The sequence below is a fragment of the Gopherus flavomarginatus genome, chromosome 2 (assembly GCF_025201925.1).
Source record: "Gopherus flavomarginatus isolate rGopFla2 chromosome 2, rGopFla2.mat.asm, whole genome shotgun sequence".
In the NCBI taxonomy this organism is placed as follows: domain Eukaryota; kingdom Metazoa; phylum Chordata; order Testudines; family Testudinidae; genus Gopherus; species Gopherus flavomarginatus.
In genome coordinates this window covers 122,033,787-122,049,375 of record NC_066618.1, presented here as the reverse complement: position 1 = coordinate 122,049,375, position 15,589 = coordinate 122,033,787, and the positions used below count along the sequence as shown (strand labels likewise).

Sequence of the window (15,589 nt, the reverse complement as noted above, 5' to 3'; positions counted from 1 at the left end):
AGGGAGAAATGCATTGTTTTGCCCATTCTGGTGGCCTTTTCATTGAACACTGAAATGGGGGCCCTGTAGAAAAAATGCTCTGTGACTGTGTAATTAAAGACTGCATCAGAATGCATATGCACAAGGGGGCTGAATTAAGAGTCAATCTTAATTGTGGCATTTCCTAACTTTGAAGTGTTTGACTTTACATTAAAAGACAATTAAAGGTGACTTTTTTGTATGCAATAGAAATTATATATAGATGCTGCTATACCCCTGTAAGGCTGTAAGTGTAGGTTTTATTGATTTATTTTAACTAGTAAAGCAACTATTCTCTTTTGAAATCTGGGCATATGCAAACTTTAAAATATTAAAGTTAACTGTTCTGAGCTACATGTGCAAAAAACCTCTTCATTTGGTTGCGACGGAAACGTATATTCCCTTTATTAGAAAACGGGATTTCAAACTGAATTGAAAATGTAACTATAGCTTTTGTTATGGTGAGAGCTGTAATAATTAATGGACTTCTATATACACACACATACACATAGTAATTGATCTTTGGGATTGAATCTTCTAGATTTTCCAGAATTCTGAATTTGTTATTAATAAGTATTTACCAGTCCTCACTATCTCCTTTTGAGTTGTTTATATAATTGTTAGACACTCACATTAAACAGGAGACAAAACTACAGTATCTTTCTTTCACCTGCTATTTCTGAAATAATTCTCTATATATTATTAAAAAGCCTATTTAGCAACAGTGCATGTTTATTCACTGCATGTGAGGAAGGCTCCAGAGGAATCTCAGACTCATGGGAATGCCCTCCTCTGCTCTATGTTTGTCCTTCCAGATCATTAAGGACCAGAAGCTGATGGTGATAGTTGGAGGGATGCTGCTGATTGATCTTTGCATCTTGATTTGCTGGCAGGTTGTGGACCCCTTGAGAAGGACAGTGGAAAAGTACAACATGGAGGTATGTCACTAAGACTAAGTATCAATATCTATAGTCCCATGTCTGCTTCTGTAGCTTTCATTGGATCTAGATAAGGATACATGATAATATATTAAAACAGACCAAGTAGAGGTTTATTGTTGTTTTGTTTTTAATAAAGTAAAAATGAAACTACAGAGAAAATCCTAGCTGCCTTCTAAATAAGGTGATGCATCTCTGTCACTTCTAGAGATTTTAGATGCAATAATGCTGTAAACACAGGAGATTTCTGTAATAAGAATCTATAACAGATACTCTTGCAGTAAATAATAGATTACAGAATCCATTAGGCAATTTCAGTAAGAACACATTCAAGACATCTGCGGAGAGGTCATTGCTTAGACTGCACTATTATTGCAGATGTTCAGGAATTATATTTCCTATATCTATATATATTTCTCACCTGTAAGAGCACCCCAGCGCACCCCATCCCACCCTACTCCCCCACCGCACACACACTAATTGCTCCTATTTTGATGTAATTCCTGGAAAGGTCATGTTGAAGATTGTAATTGTCTGGCAACAACAGCATAATACCACTTTGTGATATTGTTCCTAGAATTAGAACATTTTGAAAGTAAAAGGAAGGACCACAAGAAATCACATAAAGTTAACGAAATACCCTATCTATGTGCACATCAGCCCTGTACCTTCACATGGCATACTACATACTTCCAACATGGAGACTGATGCCAATTAATCCACAATTGATTTTGTGGTCATCAATATTGGGTTATCAGTGAGAAAAACAATATTTTTATCACCAGTGCTGCTTACTATCTGCAAAAATAAGTTTGTCATTCTATTCTATACTATAACATTTTATTCTATTATTCCTATATTGCACCAGCATTTTTGAAAAGGGGTTTGGGTTTATTTTGGGGATGACTTATTTGCACTGGGTTTTCTTAGGCAAATACATTTTTAAAACGTATGTGTAGTGGCATGGTTATCCCGCTCCTGAAATAAGAGGAGTGAGAACAGCTGGGGAAGGCTGGGAGGGGAAGCAGCCACAACTGTGGCCAACTCAATTAGGGCCCCGCTGGACCTGATAAGAGGGCTCTGGGCCAAAAGCTGGAGGAGTCTTTCTCCAGCCCTAGAGGGAGAAGGACTAGCTGCCTGAGAGAAAGGTACCTGAACCAGAGCAGTGCTGGGGAATAAGGCTAGGGAGCTCCAGCCTGGTAAGCCCCCAGGCTGCAAACCTTGATGAAGGCCTTTGAAGCTGTCAAGGTTCCTTCCCCACTCTGAACTTTAGGTACAAATGTGGGGACCTGCATGGACACTTCTAAGCTTAATTACTAGCTTAGATCTGGTACACTGCCACCATCCAGAAGTCAGTGTCTGGAATCCTGTTTCCCCCAAACTCTCCCCTCCCTGGGTGGCCTTGAGGGACTTCACCAATTCCCTGGTGAACACAGATCCAAACCCTTTGGATTTGAAAACAAGGAGAAATTAACCAGCCCCCCTCCTTTCCTTCACCAATCCCTGGTGAGTCCAGATCCAATCCCCTTGGATCTTAAAACAAGGAAAAATCAATCAGGTTCTTAAAAAGAAAGCTTTTAATTAAAGAAGAAAGGTAAAAATCATCTCTGTAAAATGAGGATGGAAAATACTTTACAGGGTAATCAAATTCGTATAGCCCAGAGGAACCCCCTCTAGCCTTAGGTTCAAAGTTACAGCAAACAGAGGTAAAATCCTCTCAGCAAAAAAGGACATTTACAAGATAAAACAAAAATAAAACTAATCTGCCTTGCCTGGCTGTTACTTACAATTTTGAAACATGAAAGACTGATTCAGAAAGATTTGGAGAGCCTGGACTGATGTCTGGTCCCTCTTAGTCCCAAGAGCAAACAACGCCCAAAACAAAGAGCACAAACAAAGACTTCCCTCCACCAAGATCTGAAAGTATCTTGTCCCCCTATTGGTCCTCTGGTCAGGTGTCAGCCAGGTTCACTGAGCTTCTTAACCCTTTACAAGTAAAAGAGGCATTGACCCTTAACTGTCTGTTTATGACAGAAGCTGTATCTCTGCAGCCCCAGTATGAAGAGGTACTAGGGCTGCAGAGATACAGCTTGGAAATAGGCAGAGGCAGCTGGTCCTAACCCTTTGCCAATGATGAGTGGTCATTACAGACTGCAGTCTGCGCCAGTGGGTGGGGGCTAGATGATGACTGGCAGCAGCCACTGAGGCAAGGTGGGTTTAGAGGGTTGGAAGTTCCCCTGGGTAGGGAGACCCAGAGTGTGGGGGTAAAGGGCACCGGGGTCCAGGAGGGACACAGGGCCAGCAGCAAGCGAGACACCGACCTGCAGAGGGTGCTTCTTATGCTGGAAAAAAGCTAATTCCTAGATAACCAGGAGGAGGTGCCACGCCGGTGAGTCTTTGACCTCGCTCCAATATGCCATAGCAGTGTCTCCTAAACAGTGAGATGTGCCTTCCAAGGGACACTCCAAAGGGTGCAAAATTGTTCACCAGTGTTTGAGGTTTGTTTTTTTCAAAGTTAGTCTCTAGCTGTTATGGTTGTGGAAAAGAACTTGAAAGTGTGATTGAAATTAAGTGGTGTGGAGATATCTTCCTGAATTTGCAGAGAGCCTGAAACAATAGGTCTGTGTCACTGTTGAGTAATAATATTGTAAACATGAAGAGTAATGTTTATGTCAGTTTTAAATAATAACTTGTATTTGAGCAATACTTAGCATCATATATAAATGTATATATTATCAGTTCATAAAGGACAAATTTAAGGATGTGTTTTTAAAATATAATTTCATTTCATTAAAATCCTAACATGAGTAGGCCTTTAACAATACAAGCTGGAACTGAAACGAGACATAACTGGCTTAATATTTTCTGAGGGAGGTCTCAGCTTTCAAAGTTTGGAAAATTCTGTGCTTAAGGAAATATAGATAACACTTACTACAGCTTTCTGCAATGGAGTCTTTCTTAGATTGTGAGCTTTTGGGGATAGACAGCACCCTTTTTAACTGTTTGTTTGGAAAGTGCCGATGGTGTAGTAGGTACTTCTGGAAATAAACTATTGCTGAATTGAAATATGTCACCTTGTGGCGTAGCATAACTTTATGAAAAGTGGTCACAAACAATTAACATGGACTCTAAAGCTTTTCACTGTCTTGCTTATTTCACAAAATATAGTTTTAATAGGATTTTCTCCCCAGAAAGTAGGCTCAGAATAAGTAAATGTCACTTTAGCCAAGGAAAAGGGTATTGTTGTGAGTTTGCGTGTAAGTGCTGGTATAACTACCAAGGTTTCAGGCATCGTTCAGTTCCAGGCGTACAAAGGCTTTGTATCACATAAATACATACTTTATTATGAACTGAAATTGATAACTGATGTCATTCATTTCAGTGGGTATTTGTGCCTTTGATCCTTTTGACCTCTGCCATGAGTTCATGTCCTAGCACAGCAGGCAATAACAGAGATTAGGTGTACAGACTAATAACTCTCAGATATTAGTGATGTTAGAGATAGAGTTTTCCTCCCTCTAGGGAAAAGATTAGTAAATCATCTACAACCCAGTCTGTGTAATTCAGTCCCAGTTAACATAACCAGGTGGTGGCTCTTGAGCACCAACAGCTGCAGCCTCTCTCACTCTGTTTCTCTTGCCTTAAAGAAGCAGAGTACAGGAAAAGATCAGAAAAGTGACTTTGAAAAAGGTAATTACGGGTCAAGTATAAATCTGGGGATTGGTGACAGGGGATGGATCGCTTGATGGTTACCTGTTCTGTTCATTCCCCCTGGGGCACCTGTCATTTGCCATTGTCGGAAGACAGGAACTGGACTAGATGAACCATTGGTCTGACCCAGTATCCTGTTCTTCTGTTGTATCACCTTCAGTTAATCAAGCTCTCTCTGTTTGATCACTTATTGTTTCCCTGATTTGTTCCTACTTCATAAAGCATTCATGGGTCAGCCTTTTGTAATATACATATAAAAATAGGGAGGTGTGTGTGTTAGGGTCACGGATGTGTAATCACACACAGATGCATATCCCTAATTGTTTACAGGCAGGCACTGAAATTGATTAATTGTTGTGGTACCTTATTGTTGCTCTCTAGTATTTTCTCTCAATGTTGTTTATTTGTTCTATATTTTAAGATACTAAAATGTAATTGATAACTTAAGTGGATTATATAGAAAATTATTCATGAAAACCTGACTTCTTGGTGGGCATACAGAAATTCATTTTTTCAGTGCATCTGTTATCAGTCATTCTGCTCAGTATTTTTAGTGCCCCATGGAGCTTTAATATTAAATAGAAGCAGCTAGAGTTCATGTAATTTTAAGGCTGTGAAATCAATCACTCAGATCAGGAAGTCTAAACATTCTTTTCCACATTAACTCAGACACATTGCATATCCTATAAATTTCATGATATGCATTAATAATATAAGAAATAATACTGTAAACTGTTTTTAAGTTCCTTATTCTAGAACTAAAGGGCTTGTAGATGAACAAAGGTGGTGCAAGCTCCGATGGGAAATTGAGGCTCTTCTAAACAAAACTTAAAAAAGAATGTCTGCCCTTTTGGAGGAAAAACTAGAAAACCCACTTCAAGGTGACCTCATATTGTGTAGCTCAAATGAAGCTTCTCAGGGGTTGTCAGTACACTGTCATCAAAGAAACTTGCAAGATCATGACTGGTATTTTCCTAATAGTAATCTCTTTCTACCACACTGATGAGAATCTTTTACCCTTTTTCTGGGAAAGACAACATTTTTTTAAAGAAATTCCTGGATAGATGTAGTGTATCCAGAGCAGCATAGAGTACCAGGATCTCCACTGTGCATTTAATCTGCCTTGGAATCATCAGAACAGCCGTATAAATAGCCTTGTATGCAGCATGCTCTTCCACTGTTGAAAGAGGCAAAGATGAGCATTTGGAACGGCCTTTATATTACTTTCCCTAGGTTATATAGGGTCTTTCATGGACAATTGTGTGTCTGATGTTATCAGGACCTCAGATCAGGTGATGGTTGAATTAACTATAACTAAAAGATTGTTGTGTCTTAAATAATAGTTAGCTGACCAAACACCCAGGGCGAGCCTCTGGACTTTTCCAGTGAATGGGATTTTCTTCTTCAGCTGGTAACCACAGAAGAGCTAGCCAGCTGTCATGGAAAAGTGAGCACTGGCCTCTCCAAGTCTGAGACATGTGGGTTGCACCTTGCTTCTTGCAAATGCAAGAGACAGCTCAGTCTTGTCCGTGAGAATCCATGGCCTTCCACATTCATTTAGAGTCAGTGGTTAGGCAAACAGAGTAAGAATAATTTGGGCTCCCTCAGGAATGTCTCCCTGCATTTGCCCTCCAGTTACATATTGGATGACAATTGGTGGTCCGAAGGGGTCAAAGCCTTCCTTTGTGAGCTGAGTCCCACAGAGGAGCACCATCCAGAAAGATGGATCAGTTTCCAGATCAGGACAAAAATGTTCCCTCCAAGAGACAAAAGAAACCAAAAAATCCTCAAAGGACAGATAATGTAATAAAAAAGCCAGGAAACACCCCAGAGGCTCATCCTCTTCCACTATCTCTAGCTCCTCCTGTGAGGAAGGGGAATTCTTAGGTTTGAACCATGGTAACCTCAAGCCAGAGAAACAAGAGAGATGCTTTCCCTCAGATGTGAGACACCATTAGCAAGAAGGTGGTGGTCACCTTTGAGATCGTGCAGAAAAGAGAGGATGAGTGAGTGAATTTCAAGGGCAAATATCTTATTTCCAAGGTGTGAGAATTTTTACCATTCCCTTGCCAACTTTCCCTGCACAAAGTGACTATTTTCCCAGAGACCTTGCAGAAAGTAGAACAGAGGTCACTCTTAGAAGCGGACTGAAAGTTCGTCAGCAGAGCTCACAGCTTTTCTGGCAGTAACAGTTTTCACCAGAGACACAATATCCAGATGCAATGATTTATACTAGATCCTTGGAATCATAATAAATTTACGCTGATGCTAAAGAAAATATCTGTCTATTGTGCTCATGGTAGAGATATACATGGATTTCATGAGACTGGCCAGGAGGCTCATGACAGCAAGCTGTGTGGCTTAAACTCTGGACTGTGGATAGTTACTCCAAACAAATCCTCTTACCTCAAAATTCTCATGTGAAAGCCTGTTTGGGAAAAAGCTTGATAGCGGTGGCTGACAATTCAGATTACTCTTTTCTAGACCAAGCCACTGGCTTGACAGCAATCATGCCTGACTCTACCCAGAAATAGGCCTGGGGGCAAAATATCCCAGTTCTCAGATACATGGTTCCAGTTGGCCTTGGACAAGTAGGTAAAAGAGATTGTGTGACATGCTACTTTTTAGAACTTCAGGCACCACCACATACCTTCTTTATTCTCTCTCTGGCCTTGATGGATGATGAGAAATCTCAAATTAGCCTGAAGGAGATCTTGTAACTACTAGAACTAGGGATAATAGAACTTTTTTCTCCAGAAGAAAGGTGCTCAGTGCTCTACTGCTTCTCCACAGTAAGAAAAATATCAGGAGTCAAGTTCCTCTTGACCTCAAAAGTCTGAGCCGTTTAATGAAGAAGATAAACTGGTCAAGGAGATTTTAGGTTCTGCTGTCATTACAATATCTCCAGACCGTCTGTAGGCCTGGCAACATATTATATGCACATAGCCATCAGACTCTGTCATTGACAATTTCTCTGGCTCACTTGTGGAAAATAATGACTCTCTGCATGACATGTTACCTCCTCAGATGATTCTCCATCAGCAGCATCTTCACAAAGGTGCTGATAATGATAAAATCCAGGCTGAGGAGTCTAGGAACTCATCTGGGTAACAGTCATATCAGAGCACCATCCCAGGGAAGCTTGCAGAAGGCAACTCAAAGGAGTCTCTCCTTGCTTCAGATACATGGGTTCATAATGACCATTCACCAAGGAGTCAAGAGAGACACAAAGAGGGCCAGAATTTTCACTATGCAAGAGAAGTTTAACCAGGTGCAGGCTCTGATACCTGAAGTATCAAAACCAAGTGTTTTTGATCCACCTTTGCCTATGGCTTCTGAGCCTTCATGTTTGATGAGCAAGGCAGCATATAAGAATGACCGAGGGATACCTCCTTCTGGCCTAGAACAAGTAAACCATCCCTGCAGAGGCAAAGGAGAGTGAGGATGTCATCAAGAGTTACTGAGACCCTCTGTTGGTGGAAACAAGAAGTCCATCTCATTCTATGTGCATCCCTTTACAGTCTGTACCCTAAAATCTTGACCACAGATGATAGCCTTTCTGTGTGGGTAACACACACAGGGCCTACAGTGCTCATGCAACATGCATCTGATGAAGTGGGATTTAGCCCACAAAAGCTTATGCCCAAATAGATTTGTTAGTCTCTAAGGTGCCACAAGTACTCATAGTTGTTTTTGCTGATACAGACTAAAACGGCTCCCACTCTGAAACATGCAATATGTTGTGTTCAGAGACAGAATCCTTAACATTAGCCTCTCCTAGAGGTAAGAGGTGTCATGTTGGTTCTTCTTGATTTCTAGGATAACTTGAAAAAGGACATTCAGTTATGTAACACAATGATTGTGGCATACATAAATGGACAAGGGGGCTCAAGAAATACAAGTCTCAGTGTTAAAATTATGCAAAAATGATCATGGGGGAAGGGCAGTAGTTCACCTAATCTCCATCAACCTAATTCACAGTGAACACAAAGGCAGACTGACTAACCCATCAGCAGATAAACAATTCAATCAATGTTTTCCTAATGATATCAGGTGGTTAACCCACACCCAAATGAAGATGTTTTTATCCAATCTACAAACAAAGGAAAAGTGCTTCAATAGAGAAGCAGGCCAAGGGCTTTGCAAACTGACACTAGTTCACTATTTGCCTAAAAGGATGCTTTATGCCCCAATTTCACTCTTAGGGTATGGCTACACTTGAAACTTCAAAGCGCTGCCGCGGCAGCTCTTTGAAGTGCGAGGGTGGTCGCAGCACCAGCACTGGGGGAGAGCTCTCCCAGCGCTGCAGGTACTCCACATCCTGGTGGGGTTTAGCTTGCAGCGCTGGGAGCTTGCAGCGCTCAGGGGTGTGTTTTTTTCACACCACTGAGTGAGAAAGTTGCAGCGCTGTAAAGCGCCAGTGTAGCCAAGGCCTTAGAAAGTGTGATGCAGAAGATAAAAAAGGAGGAAACAATAATCATTCTCATTACCCCAAACTCGTCAAGAAGGCCATATACACAAGTATGAACAAAGACAAAATATTTTGTCTAAAAATCTAGGTTTTCAGCTCTCTTGCGTTTTTTTTTTAATGGGATCCCCTAGACATAGGCCTAAGTTTTTCTACCATTGCATCTAATTTTTTCTTTGTAAAACAGTGTCACAAAAAGGTTTTATCTTCATTCAAATGCAGGGGTATCTTTTTAGCATGAAGGTGCTGTCTGAAAATGTTAGTTAATGTTACTAATTTTAAATAAGCACAAATATTTTTCTTTTGTCCTACTTACTGCTCTGTCCCTAGTAACTGTCTTTACATCCTCAAAGACTTGGACTGTTGGAGAGGTAATGATCCAGAATGAAAAACTTGATTATTTTCTCTCTAGGACTGACTTCTTCCTGAGTCTATCCACTTCATAAGTCTTTTGGGTCTTTATCAGAGCAGGTCATAAAAATTCTGACACAATAGTTTTTCATCAGCATTTGCCAAGTTGTCAAAATCAAGATGTTTCATGGAGACAATTTCCTGCCAGCTCACTCTCCCAGCTCCTCAGCAACCCACTTTGTGAGCTACAGGAAAGCCCTGATTTCACAGCTTTCCAGGTAGATCACTTCAAAATCAGAGACACCAGGGCTTCCAGGATCCACAATTCTGGGGCAGCCCACTGGACAGAGTGCCATGAAGCCAGGGCTCCATTCCCTTTCACAGAGAATCTTTTTTTTTCCATTCCAAATCAGAACAAAACCAAATTTGAAATAACTATATCCTCTGCAAAACCAAATGACCTTCCTCTAGCCAACTCTAGTCCTTATAGAACAGCTTCTTCAGAATTCAAGTATATAGTTCAATAAGTTATTACACACACACATTATATATTTATACACACACACACACACCCTCATGCGTAATATATATTTAAAAGAATTTAGGGTTTCAAGACAGCTTTACAACGACAATTTGGAGTAAGGGACCAAGCCTTGGAGTCTTATAGATAATGTCTGAGCAGACTTCAGAATTGGCAGGCTGAGAATGGCAGTCTAAGTAGTTCCAATTAGAACTGAGGTCAGTCTTGGAAAGAACCCACAATACCTATTCTTTCATCTTCAAACTTTTCTCTTCTCATTTCAAAGCATCTTTACAGACAGGAGCATTAGAGCATCACCATTCATTCCTGTCCATGGTTTGTTCCTCTGTTAAGCCCAGCCTAGTCATGTGCTTGTGTATAATGTCATGCCATCTGATCAGTGATTGGTCTCGAGGTCTGACTGGCCTTGGTTGCCTTTGCATTATTTTCTTTGCCATGCTGTCATCTGTATGTTTGCTACAGTGTCTCCATTATTGTAATCTTTTTGATTGCAGGTATCAGCGGGGTAGCCGTGTTAGTCTGGATCTGTAAAAGCAGCAAAGAATCCTGTGGCACCTTATAGAGTAACAGATGTTTTGGAGCATGAGTTTTAAGTGGGTATTCACCCACGAAAGCTCATGCTCCAAAACGTCTGTTAGTCTATAAGGTGCCACAGGATTCTTTTTTGATTGCAGCCAATCCCATACCCTGATTTCACATCTGACTCTCCTTCTAACTTCTTCCTTTCTCTTAAAAGCCTACTTTACATCTGCTGCCTTCCAAAGAACTGTCATATCTACTTCCTCCAGACATCTAATGTTTGTTTAATTGAATGCAGCTTCTTCCAGACCATAGAGTAATGCTATTAGTACACTGGTTTGATACATTTTCACTTTGTAACCAAGTGAAACATTTTTATCAGTCCATAATTTCATCAATTTCTGTGCAGCATTGTAGCTAAATCATGGTTCTTTTAACCTCATCCTTGATGGAACCACAGGCACAGATCAAGCTTCCTAGGTACACGTAAGATATTACTTGTTCTGTGACTTCACTGCTGCTGTTTTCAACACTTTATCTATTGTCCCTATTCCAAGATGCCACTACTTTGTCTTCAGGGCATTTGCTGTAAGTCCATGTTGACTGCCCCAATTTTTCAGGGTAGCGAGGAGTATCATTGTTCATTCAAACGTGTCTCCCAGTTGTACTATGTCGTCTGCATAAACTAAAGAGCTTAACTCTAGATCACCCAATATCATGTCCTCCAACTCATCTACCATTCTTAATGTCCAAATTAAGAACATGATGAAAGGCAATGGTGATTCCATGCCCTCTTGTCTTATACAAAACTTTGACTTGAATCGGTTCCTTGATTTCTACCATTTCTTGTGGCACTGTGCTGGCTAGGTAAACGACATAGGGTGTAGAGTTTTGGCTTTGTGAAACACTAATCCATCTTTTATGGGGATATAGGACTGTATCATTTGGATGGCTCACACCTTAGGAGAAAAGGAATCAATTTCCTCGGGGACAGGCTGGCAGGGCTGGCTTTAGGCCAATTCGCCCGATTCCTGGGAATCGGGCCCCACGCCTAAGAGGGCCCCGCACTTTAGGCACCTTTTACATTTTTTTACTTACCCTGGCTGCGGTCTGCTCTGGGGTCTTCCATGGCCCCACTCCCCTGACCAAAGCGCCGGCGGGAGTGGGGCTGCCCCACAGCCCTGCTCTCTCAGCTGGAGCTCAGCTAATTAGCAGGTAGCTCTTCTACCTTTGCTTGGCTGGTGTACCTATTTGGTTTATTGTAGTTTCCAGGATCTGTTTAGACACCAGAAATTATTCGTTTATTTTTGAAAAATAGGTGATATTATGATTGAGCTCGCTGCTCACTTTAAATTGAGAAAGACATGATATTCATGGATCAAAAGTGCTAAGTAATAAATCTGGATGACTGAAAAACACATAAAACCAGTCACTTTAAACTATGGTTCACTTTTTCATTTCTCTCCTTTCTTTTCTGTTCACACTTTTCAGTATCTATAAACTTTTTGTGGATGATACCTAATCTCACATGCCCAATTACAGAATTCATTACCTGTTAGGTTCACTCCCTCTGGGGCACCTAGCATTGGCCACTGTCAGCAGACAGGATACTGGGCTGGATGGACCTTTGGTCTGACCCAGTAAGGCCATTCTTATGTTCTAATTCCTTCCTTAGAAAATGGTTTATTCCAAGAGAATTATTATTTGATTTTGGTATCCATTTGCAATTGACACAATGCAAGTAAATAAAGGAAGAATTTCTTGTACTACAGATCAATAAAGGTACAACTTCAGTAAGGTACATCAGCTGTTCCCCACCTTTAATTCATTGTTTGTAAACTTTTGGAAACAACTCTATTTATGACTAATCATTTTTTCCCCAAGTGTTCACTGTACAAAAAAGGTAGTTCTATTAAATCCCTCTTCTAGCTCACTTCCACCTCCCCCTGCATGTCTCCTCTGCTATATATAGGATGGCTGCTATTAAATATTTATTGCTAGGTATTATTATTATCTGGTGTTATCCTACTGTGGTAGCTAAAATACAACAGATGCTTCTCTCTTCTTGGAATAATAATGTGTATATCAGAAACTATTATATAGTACCTGTGAATAAACTGACTTTTTAATGGTAATTGCTGTAGTCTTAGGACTAGCTTTTAGTTACATCTGTGCAATCTCTTTGAGCCAAATTTTGCAGTGATTTACGATGTTTGCAGTACCACTGAAATCATATTGTTCAGTATTTGAGGTCAGAATTTGGCCCTAAGTGTGTGCAAGTAGCAACACATGCTGGATCAAAAAAGCAAGATTTTGTTGAGAGTCAGAAATCTTGGATCAAATTATACACAGGGTTTACCTGCTGTTTCACTGATGGCATTTGGCTTGCATAGGGATATATGTTTCAGCAGAAAATTAGACCTTGTACTTCAATGACTATTTCCTATGTGTGGAGGTACATTTACAGCACCACCTTTGAAGTGGCAGTAGTTGGAGCTTTTCACAACTTGCATGGGTCAAGTTTTGGAGAACCCTGAAAACTCTGGGGAGCAGCAGAGGAAAGTTAAAGGGGGACCATTATGATAATCTAGTCTGACTTCATTGAAAACCTTCCTTCTGCCTGGACTTCGCCACCACACACTGCCATAAGAAATAGTAAATAATCTGACACAAATTAATGCCAGAAGAAAAAAATAAATTTAAAAATATGGGAGGATTTTAGAGTAATAATTGGTGAAGCAGTTTTATAATTCTGATGTGTGTGTTCAGGTGGAAATGATTATGCAGATTCAAAACTTTCTTCAATCAAATCACATTCATCTCTCTCTCTTATGTGTGTGTGTGTATATATATATATGTACTCTTTAAATTATGCTTGTTGGGCTATTCAATCAGCTAACAGCTGGATTAGAGAGAACTATTTCAAATGTACATTATGAAATGAAGCATGCAGTTGGCTGAAGTAGATTCTGGGGGTGTTCAGCCTAACACAGGTCAGGGCTTGTTAGTCAATTTGTTCTCTAAATATCATTACACCCATCTGTTTCCCCTACTATTTTTTAAATAAATTTAATTTCTTTCCTTCCAATTTGAAATATTACAGACTGTGGGAGCCAAATGTCTCCTAAAATCTGTAGTTTGCTTTCAAAACCAGCCATTGTAGATCTCAGCAGGCAGTCAGCCAGCCAGCAGGTGAAATTGAGAACTCTCACTCTCAGCTGCTACTGCCTGCTGGCTACTGGCAGCCTTTCCAATGAAGGTGAAAATAAAGGGCCCAAGCCTTCTTCCATTAAAATCAGTTGCAAACCTCTCATTAGTTTCAGTGGGAGCTGGACCAGATCTAAAGTAAAAGTGAATATTAAATAAGAGAATATATTTTAAAAAGAAACCTTTACCTTATTTTTGCTGATTTCACATCAGTTTCCAGGGAAACAGAAGACATGAGAATTGGAAGCCAGCAGCTGAAATTGACTCAGCTGGTGGCTAGTTCTGTTTCTGTTTCCATGGGAACCGATATGAAATTGGCAAAAATAAAAATAGGGCAGAGTCGGTTCCAAGATGGCAGGATGAACAGCTCCTTTCTCAGCTACTCAGTTGAAACGAGAGTTTTGCTGATGTTCAGTGCTTTGAGCATTCCTTTTTTGGTTCTGGCTCCATTGTTCACTTCAGCTGCTTGACTCTACTTTGTAAATCATAGGGACTGCCAGACTTGATCAGACCCATAGTCTCCAGTAGTGGCCAGGACAAGATGTCTTCCAAGGAAGTTGTAAGTTACCCTGCCATGCATAGCTATGAGATAATCTGCCCACTGTGAAAAATTCCATCTGTAATAATTGGAGATTGGTTTAAATCCTGAAACATGAGGTTTTATATCCCTTAAAAACTGTTTTTTTAAAAAAGCATTAACTCTTATAACTCTGAATATTCTTGTTATCTTTGTACGTATCCAATGCATCTTTGAATCTTGCTGTCTGTTTGGCTTCCCTGATATCCTGTGGCAATTAATTCTACAGGTGAATAAGGCATTATGTGAAAGGTATTTCTTTTCATCAGTTTTGAATTTGCTGCCTTTTAGTTTCATTGAGTATCCCCTTGTTTCTGTGTCATAACACAAAAAAAACCAGACGCTCCCAAGCAAACCTTCTCTGTACCATTCATTATTTAGCACACTTTTACCGTGGCTTCCTCTTTTTTTGTCTTCTTTCTAAGGTAAACAATCCCCCACTTTTAAATATCTCTTCACATGATATTTTTTCCCCATGCTTCTAATCATTCTTATTGCCTTTATCTGAACCTTCTCAAATTTTGCAATATCCTTTTTGAGATGGAGTGACACAGTATCCTAGATGAGGGCAAACCATTGATCTGTATAATGGCATTCTGTATTGACAGGCTATATTGCAGGGTAAGAGAACTTCCTATCAGCCTCTTTTGAAGCTGCCAAATTCTGCTCTGAGAAGCTATCCATGGTGATAAACCACTTAATCAATCCTGAGTGTCAGCATCTTGCATCTTACATATGCACTGTGAAGAACTTCCTGCTTCCCCAACTTGATCGTGAATATTCAAGAAGGCTCCAAACAGCCTGGATCAACTGTACCTATTCCTACCAACCAATACTTCCCTGAATTCCCAGAGTTCAGTGCATTCATTCACTAAAAAGTTCTGGAGTCTCAACCTAAGGCTTGTGAATCCTTCCTGGTTGGTGAAATAAAGCCATGAGCAACTGCTGCCACTGATGACCAAAGTATCCAATTTCTCTTTCTGGGAAGGAATCATCCCTTCCTTCTATCAAACACCCAATAGTTTAACCAACAGTGAATAAGCCCATCCTAAATACATGCTTTTAGCCAACTACTGCCTAGCATTAAACTTAAAGACATAAGATGGGTGAGGTGATATCTTTTATTAGACCAACTTCTGTTTGTGAAAGAGACAAGCTTTCAAGCTCCACGAAGCTCTTCTTCAAGTCTAGGAAACTTTCCATTCCTGAGCAAGCTCATAGAGAAGCTAACCAAGGGTCAATATCAAGCTTATCTAATT

General features: G+C 40.2%; 1 protein-coding gene across 1 annotated transcript in view; it reads left to right on the top strand.

The window, feature by feature from the left end:
- The window catches only part of GABBR2 (gamma-aminobutyric acid type B receptor subunit 2), an 895,125-nt gene that overhangs the window by 646,251 nt on the left and 233,285 nt on the right, over positions 1-15,589 (top strand). The window contains exon 13 of the mRNA XM_050938162.1: positions 834-956. Within this exon, the coding sequence (XP_050794119.1) occupies positions 834-956 (123 nt within the window). The remainder of the gene's footprint in view (positions 1-833; positions 957-15,589) is intronic.